Consider the following 9,604-nt stretch of genomic DNA (forward strand, 5'->3'; position numbering starts at 1 on the left):
TTTTACATTAGTTTTTTAATAAAATTCCAGATAGTCTAAATTATTGTTCTGTTTTCTTTACTACAACTTTTGAAGTTTTTCGTCCATTTGTAAATTTGGAAATGCATCTTGTTATGGAATAAAAACAAAATTTTAACTATTATTATATTGGAAACTTTATTCACATCAGAAATAAGTAATAGGAAATAACATTCGTCATGTTTTAACCTCATCAAAAATATGCGCCTATTTTCAAGGCTTGATAGAAATGTAAAGAAACAAAAATGGTTTGAAAAAAAAAAAAAAAACCTTATAAAATTGTCAACGAAAAATAAAAGAATAAAGGCAAGAAACAATAATGAAAAAACAAAAACAAAAACTCACAGAAACTGAGAGAGAAAAAATTAAAAACAGAACAAGAAAAATCACAGTGGCTGAGAGGCAAATCAGGATTAAATGCATTTCCATGAGTTATGGAGAGGCACTAATGTTGCTGGTAAGAGAATCAGCATTAAAATAACATTTCTGAGCATCAAGATGAGCTGATGTAACTGGGAAATAAATTTAGCATTGTCAAAATTAAAATTATACCAAAGATTCCAACAATGTAAAGCAATTGAAATGATTCCACAGCTGCTTCACATTGTTGGAATCTTGAGAATAAATTCAATTTCGACAATGCTAAAATTATTTCCACTCCAGTTACATCAGCCCATCTTGATATCCTGGAATCTTGTTTTATTCACTTGAATGTTGATTCCCTTGTTAACGACATTACTTCCTCTCCTTAATGGATGAAAATATTTGTCAAATATTAAATTTTGTGAGAAACAAAATTTACTAAGCATTAGTGTGTAAATTTTATAATACACAAGTATAGAAATTAAAGAAACAATATTTTGCACTAGAATCCTAAAAACTCAAGGTAATAGTTAAATCACAAATAGCAATAATTAATTAATAGTGATATCAGCTATAAAGTAATTTAAGATGTTACTTATGATTAAGAACTAAAACAAAATTATAGACATAGCTGAATTTTTACAGGAAATAATAGCAATTGTTAAACTTAGTAAAAATCAGATTAATTTACATTAAACCTCAATCGCAACTTGCCGATATCTGATATTTAAGATAGGTTAATTTCCAAGCTTGTCACAAGCTAGATCAGCTATTATGCATTATTCCCTGAAAATGGAAAATCTTGTTTTTTCTTTTCTAAGTTATTTAGCAATGTAACTATTTATAAATAAAAATCTAAAGTATCAAGCCATATAACAATGATGAAGCATAAATGTTAGCTTTAGGATTTTCTTTCGGCACTCATAGCTTTGGAAACTAGACAGACTATGCATGTCAAGCTTGGATGGTTTTTTCAGGTTTTTCGAGTGAAAGTTATTTTAAAATTTTCAATAATATATTAAAAAAAATCGCTATTAATTAGCTATTGCAGGGTCATGTACTGGAGGGTGTGTGGAATATATTCGGAATTTCTTAAGCCATTTGTTTTAAAAGAAAATCTTGGCAAAGTTTGGAAGAAATTTAAAAATACTTAAATAGTTTTCAGATCTAAAATAATACTCACATAATGATTAAATAGTTTTTCAATTTCTATTTTAACATTAGACCACAATTGTTGATCAGATGTTCTACTCATCCAATGCAACCAACGTTCAGAGAAAGACGGCCCTTCCATTTCATAAATATAAGCATTAGCTGAAAATTTTTTAATAGTTAAAAAAATGTACATTTTACAACAATGAATAAATAAAATTGCCTGAAATAGTTATGATAGACATTTTATAAGTTCATGGATATGAACAAACATTAAATAATATATATATATATATAAAGTATTAAAATAGGTTGAAAACATCAAAAAATATTATTGCAGAGTATAATCATTAACTTTAATGAATATTTACTATGGTGTGGGAAAAAAAAATCTTTTAATTACACAAAAATTTTGATTTATAAGCAAATATCAGTTTCTTAAGATTTTTGATTATTTTTATTGAACAAGATAATTATTAGTAAAGGGTGAGATAAACTAGCTATAAAGAACAAAAAAAAAAAAAAAAAAAAAAAAAAAAAAAAAAAANTAAAAAAAAAAAAAAAAAAAAAAAGATATATTATAAGACCTTAAGAGACATTAGTTTATTAAAATATCCTCAATTTTTTAAAAAAACAACAATTATTGCTCGTCGAGTGGATAGAGGCTAGTGAATACCTCTAGTCTAGTGAATATTATTTTTGTAAAACAATTATTACAAGTCTGGTCAAAAGATAAATTATAAATTACACACAAGTTATAATGAAATCTTAAGAGACATTAGCTTTTTAAAATGTCCCAAGCTAATTTAAAAAAAAAAAAAAAAAAAAAAAAAAAAAAAAAAAAAAAAAAAAAAACGATTTTTCTAGCTTAGTGAACTACTGAGCTGCAAACATGGTTATATTTTAAGAAAAAAAAATTCAAAACAAGAAAAAACCGAAATAATAAATAAATGTTTCTAACAATATATTTTAATTATGTATATTATCTTATACATTATGTAACTGAAGGATTTAAGGTTCTCAGCAAAATTTTATAAAAGATTCTATAGAGATCTTTTAAAGTTACTTTGCTAAGTCTTTTAATGCCAAACCACAATGAATAAAGACACAAAGTGGCACACATTTTTAAACATATACACATTTCTACAAAGATCTTTCAGAAGGAAATGTTTACAAGTTATTTTGTTAGGTCTTTTAATGAAGGTACAAAGTGACAGACATTTTATACGAATACAAATTTTTCCTTAAAAGTATATAAATAAATACATAATATAAATACTTAAAACAAAATCTTACTTTGAGCCAGCCTTTCTTTAACACTAGCTTCTAAAAACTTTATAGCTGAGTCCCATTGTTGCTTATCAGTAACAGCTCTGTCTTCCAAAGCATTCAATTGAATAATTCGCTAATTATAAAGCAAATAATGAAAACATACATAAAAACCATTGCAATCATAGACAACAGAATTACATAAACAGCATTTTTCTATAGAGTATACTGCAGTATTTTATAAAAAAGTGAGAACTACATAAGTACCAGCATATCAACGGCCTTTTCTTCCCATGAATGGTTTCGTATAGCATCATCAACTACTGCATTTTTTAAGTTGTCAAATATATCATCATGCTCTTTTGAAGACTTGGATTTTTCTAAAATTTTGCAGAATTCATCTTGCAAAGTTTCCCAACCAACCTTTAAAAATAATTAATAGTTAAAGAATTGATGAAAGTAAATTTAATTTAAAACCAGATAATAAGAAAATTAGCTTCCAGTTTAATTTTAAAGAGAGAACACTTTCTTACTATATAATTGTTAAAAAGAATAGAAAAAATTCAAAAAGTGATTTTAAAAGTTAAGAATTCTAAGATTTAATAATTTTAATAGTTTGATTTTGGAACTTTTTTTTAAAAGTTTTAGGTAACAGTAATAAAAGTTAAAAAAATTAGTATATGCCATTTATTGCAGCAATCATTGATGGCATCTTATTATCTAAATGAAAAATTTATTACCAGATTAGTTAAAAACTACTGCTGAAAGCTCATTTATTTATTTGCGTGCATTATGTCTTAACAAGTATTTTCCAGGAATTTTTTAGGTTTTAACAGAATGCAATATTCTCCAACTTTTTTTTATTTTATTCTCATTTTATTTATTTTAATCTTTTTTCTCCAGAATCAAATTTTTTGACAATTGTAGGAGACTTGTATCATGAAGTACATTAAAATAAATACAGCACACAATTGCCTTCAGTTGAGGCAAAACTTTATACATAATATCTGACAAAATGTAAAGACTTTGACCAATAACACAAATAAACTTGTAATTTTTTTTTTTTTTTTAGAAATATATAAGAGTTAATTTCTAGCACACACAATTTCTATAAATAGGCAATTTTAACTTATTCATATAAGCAGACAATAAAATTTTTAGTAAAAAAGGTATCCAATAATAATATATAATTGTAAATACTCACAGAAACACATTTTTTTGGTAGCATTTCATCAGCCCAATGTTTCATTTTAATATCTACAGCAGTGTTGAAAGATCTGTAATAAACATATATTATAATTTTTCTTTTAAAGTTAACAACTTTAAGACTGTAGGAAATGAAAACTACATTGTATTTTGATCATACCCAGGACTATCTGAGTGCAGAGCTTGAACATAGATATTTTCAAATACATATGCTGACATTTTTTTCCACAGCTCTTTCGATAGTGTCTCTTCCCTGAAATATGTAAACATATAAGCTTAAACATTGAATAGTTTATTTTACTTTAATACATACCATGTACCTAATATTAGGTACATATTAGGTATTAGGAAATAATATTAGGGACTTTTAAGACCCTAATATTATTTCCATACATCATCAAAATAGAACAAAACATTACACCGGAACTTGTCTGCCTCTAAAATATGACATTCCGTTTATCATTACTAGTTAAAGATACATGATTATTCAAAGTTGAATATCTCCCATGAAATTACTTTGTGGATATTTCATTCAAGAACACTGTTTTATGATTCCTCTAATCTCAGCTACATATCTCAATCAATTTCGCAAATAAGACTTTCAAATTTTTTTATTCATTTATCAACATTTTCAACTAATTACAGTCTAGATCTAAAAATAAAAATCATCTCTATTATCTACAAACATTGTTGTTATCTTAAGTATTTATTCAAAAATTTTTAACTGCAAATAACATAAAAAATATTTTAGGGAATAAATGGAGAAAAATAGTAGATTTGAAGTAATTTATTAAAAAAAAAAAAAATCATGTAGTAAAATCTGTTTCACTTTAAAAACATCATTGAAAAAACAAACAAAAACAATATAGCAAACTTTATCAGTATCAATAAAGAAATAAATATTTGAAGTACAAACCAATGCTTGGGAGAAAGTTGACTTAGATTAATAATTTCATCCAAAAGTTCACCCCTGGCTTTTTCAAAGAGCTCATCCTATAGAGAAAAATATTGAATAACAAAGCATATAATAACAATTTAAAAATTAAATGTTTTACAATTAGAAATTTAAAACCATCAAAAAAACTTACTAGGGTATTCAGTTTTACTAATATAATTAAGGGCAATATAGGTATTGATTAGTACAAAAACTGGGCACGTATGTAAAATTAGTTCTTTCCAATATGAAATAGAAAACTACATAAATTAATTGTATTTTTTAATTTAATTTCCTGTCAATTTAATAGTGAACATCATATTACTTACCCTGTCCAGTTCTCGAAGCCTAGGGAAATTATTTTTCCATTCTGCTTCTAAGTTGAAACGAGCAGCTAGAATAATAAAATGTCAATTAAATATTGAAAATAAATGAATTAGTTAATTTAAGACATCTAGTTTTAAAAACAATCTTTTTAATCTGCAAATACGGGTTAGTTCCATCAAAAAAGTCTTCCACGAAGGCAAATTTGTCTTCTGAATTGGGTTTGTTCGTATTTTTTTTTTAAATTCATGTTTTTTTTTAAAAAATTCAAGTTGAAATTTGACAATGGACAATGATTTTTAAATTTAGATACACTTTTAAGGCAAAAATATTACAATAGCAAAATTATTTTTCAATATATGGGGAAAATATATAAAAATTTACCAGTCATAAAGGATTTTTATTTGTAGTGACAATTTTTGAAAATATCTTCTTACTTTACCATATTTTTGTACTGATTTTTTATTATATTTTTTAACTTTTACAAATTATGTCTACATTTTCACAAATTAGGCACTACCTAGGTACCAAGACAGATCCCTGTTAACAAGTGCACCCGGATTTACTCATTTAGTGGAATAAGACCAGGTGAATCTACTACTTTTAGAAAAAAAAGTAGCACATCAATGATTTTTGAGGAATGAAATATTATACACAACTAAACAATGAATATCCTGATTATATCTATCAGTTTTTAGGTTAAACAGGCCTTTGAATCTTGACTACCCAATATTATCCCACTTTTCCCTACTATTAGTTACCAAAAAAATATAAAATTAAAAGAATATTTGTAAAAATACTCATACAATAACTAAAAAACAAACAAACTATACAATGATTAATACAATAAGAAGATAAAAACATGGACCTTCATTAAAGAGAGGACCAGACTAAATGTGACAATAAAATATTATAATCAGACAATTAATAATAATGACTATCTTTTTGAGATCTGGAATTGTTCAAATGTGCGACTCAAAAATCATATAAAGCCAGAAACAGTTTAATTTGGAAAATAACATGGATTCATATTTATCTCGAAAATATTAATTATCATAAAAACTTATAATTTATAAGAGCACAAAAAATGCGGCAAATAAATGTTTAAACACAAGTGTGTTTAAAAATATGTTTAGAAAAAAATTAAAACAGGAAATGAACATTGAAAAGCGATAAATGAATAACATGATTTGCTTTTTTCTTTAAAATGACATGCTGAAATTCATACAGTTATTTGCTACAATTAAAAATAAAAAAGATCAATGAAAGCCAGTTATATTATGATGATTATAAAATTAGACATTTTTTTTATAACAGCAAAATTGAAACAAAAGAGGACAAAAGATGTAATGAAGACATGTAAAAAAATATATGAGTGGAAGTAGTAGTTTCATTAAATTTTTATGATACTCATTTTGAATTTTATAGCTTCATCATATACATCATTTTACTTTTGTATCAACAAATTTAAAACAAATAAAAAGGTACACAGCCTGCTGTAGGCCAAAAGGATTATTTCATGACCAATAGCATGATTATAGCAATGTGGTCAGCATTATGCACAAGCTAGTATTCATAAATCTGAAATCTAGGTCGGTCCAACCAAAAGTGTGCAATGACAGTCTCATGCCTTAACCACTGAGCAATCCTGGCTTCATAAATCAATCAATCAAGTAAACTTAATCTTACCTTTAAAAGCATCGGCTTGTTGCTCAGCAGATGCTTTTACCATTTTCCAGAAGCAGTCAGAAACTGCAAAACTTAAATTTTTTGTAGAGCACTGAGAAGTGTTCAAAATACCAGTCCTTAAAAAAGGAGAAGAAAAAAAAATTAGCATAATTTTACAATTGATGCAACTTTGTTAAATCAAATTGATAAGTATGGTATTTTTTATGAAAAAAGAAAAAAGTTGAAGATTTACCGGCACAATTTGGAGTTTTTGAAAAAGGATTCTTCATAATTTTTAATAATGCTGATACTGTCATCTTTACCACCTATTTGAAGACAAATAAACAATTATAACAAAACAAAAAATAGAAAGTATCATTAGTTTGAATGAATGAAAACTATCCACTAATGTAGACAGTAAATGAAAAGTAAAGACAGAATTAAAGGGTGAGATAATTTTGACATAAATAAAAAAGTTATATAGTTTTGACATAATATGATGATATTCAGTAATACTGATTGTTTAGGCTTGAACATAAAAAAGATAATAATAAAAAATATAAGTAAAAGTTTCAGAACACAAGATATAAATAAATGTTACACATACATTTATTTATATCTTGTGTTCTGTTTACATTTAAAAACTCATTATTGAATAGAATATCCTATTATCTAGGTGAAATTATCTATTTTTAATCAACATTAATGTTAAAAAAAATTGTGGGCTACAGAAGAATTCATTAAAAGAACATACCACGACCAGTAACAACAGCAAAATAACCCAAAGCCTTCATAGGAAATAATTTGCCATCTAAAATTCTTTTAATCTAAAAAGTCAAAAATACAATTCAAGAAAATATAACACAGATATAAAATGCATTTGCAAATATTAAAATACATTTTATATTGTACTTAATAATGGCATAATTACCCTTGTTGGATCAGCTAAATTCTGTTCAGCTAAGTCAACTTTAGTCAAAACAAATATAGTTCTTCTTCCTTGAGGATCCATTTGGCTAACCAAGTCAGTAACAATACTGCGTTCAGCATCAACAGAGCCATCTAGTACACATATATAGATTCAAAAAAACTATTTGATGATCTCGAGGATTATAATGAATAACTATTCAATAATCTACGTCATATTATATGTCATGAATATTCCAGGAGTAACTAATACCAAAATGATTACAATTTCAAAAACACAATAGTACTACAATTGAATAAAATATTTAGTTAATATTTTCAAGCAATAAGTAATAAAATAATTTAAGAGATAGTTAAAAAAAACAAACAAGAATAATTAAATAAATAATCTTAAGAAACTGAAGTAGTAAGATATTATCGATTAAAAACTTCATTCGCTTCAAAAATGTGTAAATAGGAAATAACAGTCAAAATGTTTCAAGCGCAACAGACACCCATTTTCAAGACAAGAAATAAAAGTGAAAGTAATTTGTTGTTAATGACACTAGTTTCTCACCACCTCTCCATAGCGCATGGAAATGCATTTCACCCTGATTTGTCCCTCTAGACCACTGCGTTGTCTCTTGCTCTGTTTTTCATCTTTTTTCTCTTTCAGCCATTACATTTTTTCTAGTTTTTATTTTCCATTTTTTGTTGCCAACTATTTGCTTTATTTTCAAATCACTTTTCTTTCTTCTTTTTCACACCTGGCAAGTCTTCAAACTGGATGGCTGTTTTTAAGCGTTCGAAACATGTCGGCTGTTATTTCCTGTTTATGCATTTTCGAACGAACAAGTTTTTAATCAGGTAACAACTTAGTATCTTAGTACTAAGCATTATTTTTATGTTCCAAACGAATTAACACATAAAAATAATAACTAATATAATTTTTTAAATAATCAAAATTACCTTGTATGCAGAGAATAATGGAGTTTGGGTTACTCATATATAATTGCGTCATATCACGAATGGCTTCCCTGGTTCCATCCATCATATCTACAGTGACAGTCTGATAAAAAGACAAAATAAAAAATCATTTAAATTTCAACATTCATTGTGAAATAGGCAGCATGAAGTAAAAATTATGGGAAAGTCTAAACACTAAAAAAAAAAAATAGTGATCAACAAGAAAGGTAGTCGGAAACAAAATTATTGTATATTTCATTTTACTAAGAAAATGACGATGTTAAAATACAAGATTCAAAACACTGGGTGTAGGTGTGTGAAAAATGACAAAGTATTTGAAAGATGAGTTTAGAAGAACAGGAGAAAATAGAAATGCACAATTTGCTGCATTCTACTTAGAAAACCAGTTATTTATTCTTGCTAATTTTCACAATTAGTTAAAAAAGTCAGCCAGTAGATAGCGCTGTGGAATAAGAAAAGCTACATAATATTTTCAAAACTGCTGCTAATTACAATCGCGAGAGGAAGATGGAATAAATATAAAAAATAAACTTAGACAATATATCATAATAAAAATTAATTAAGAAATAAAACTAGTTTTGTAATAAATAGAAATTTATTGTACAGTAGAGAACCATTTATCCGGTATCCAGATAACCGGGAAACCAGAAAACCGGGAAACCAGAAAACCGGGAAAATTTTTGCTCGATTTTCCCGCCATTTTAATCTAGAACGAAAAAAGCGGAAATTGGACTCATCCTTGAAGTTGAGTAGAGGAAAAATGGTAAGAAGGGGAAA

General features: G+C 26.4%; 1 protein-coding gene across 2 annotated transcripts in view; it reads right to left on the bottom strand.

Annotated features, from left to right (window-relative positions):
• Positions 1-9,604, bottom strand: part of LOC107439834 (Opa1 mitochondrial dynamin like GTPase) — a 40,335-nt gene that overhangs the window by 8,648 nt on the left and 22,083 nt on the right. For both annotated transcript variants that reach the window (XM_016052552.2, XM_016052551.2), the window contains 12 exons: positions 8,810-8,909; positions 7,866-7,996; positions 7,689-7,761; positions 7,188-7,260; positions 6,956-7,071; positions 5,272-5,336; positions 4,925-5,001; positions 4,169-4,261; positions 4,007-4,079; positions 3,070-3,225; positions 2,830-2,938; positions 1,565-1,695 (listed from right to left, as the gene is read on the bottom strand). In XM_016052552.2, the coding sequence (XP_015908038.1) occupies positions 1,565-1,695; positions 2,830-2,938; positions 3,070-3,225; positions 4,007-4,079; positions 4,169-4,261; positions 4,925-5,001; positions 5,272-5,336; positions 6,956-7,071; positions 7,188-7,260; positions 7,689-7,761; positions 7,866-7,996; positions 8,810-8,909 (1,197 nt within the window). The remainder of the gene's footprint in view (positions 1-1,564; positions 1,696-2,829; positions 2,939-3,069; positions 3,226-4,006; positions 4,080-4,168; positions 4,262-4,924; positions 5,002-5,271; positions 5,337-6,955; positions 7,072-7,187; positions 7,261-7,688; positions 7,762-7,865; positions 7,997-8,809; positions 8,910-9,604) is intronic.

This window comes from Parasteatoda tepidariorum, chromosome 10, assembly GCF_043381705.1.
Source record: "Parasteatoda tepidariorum isolate YZ-2023 chromosome 10, CAS_Ptep_4.0, whole genome shotgun sequence".
In the NCBI taxonomy this organism is placed as follows: Eukaryota; Metazoa; Arthropoda; class Arachnida; order Araneae; family Theridiidae; genus Parasteatoda; species Parasteatoda tepidariorum.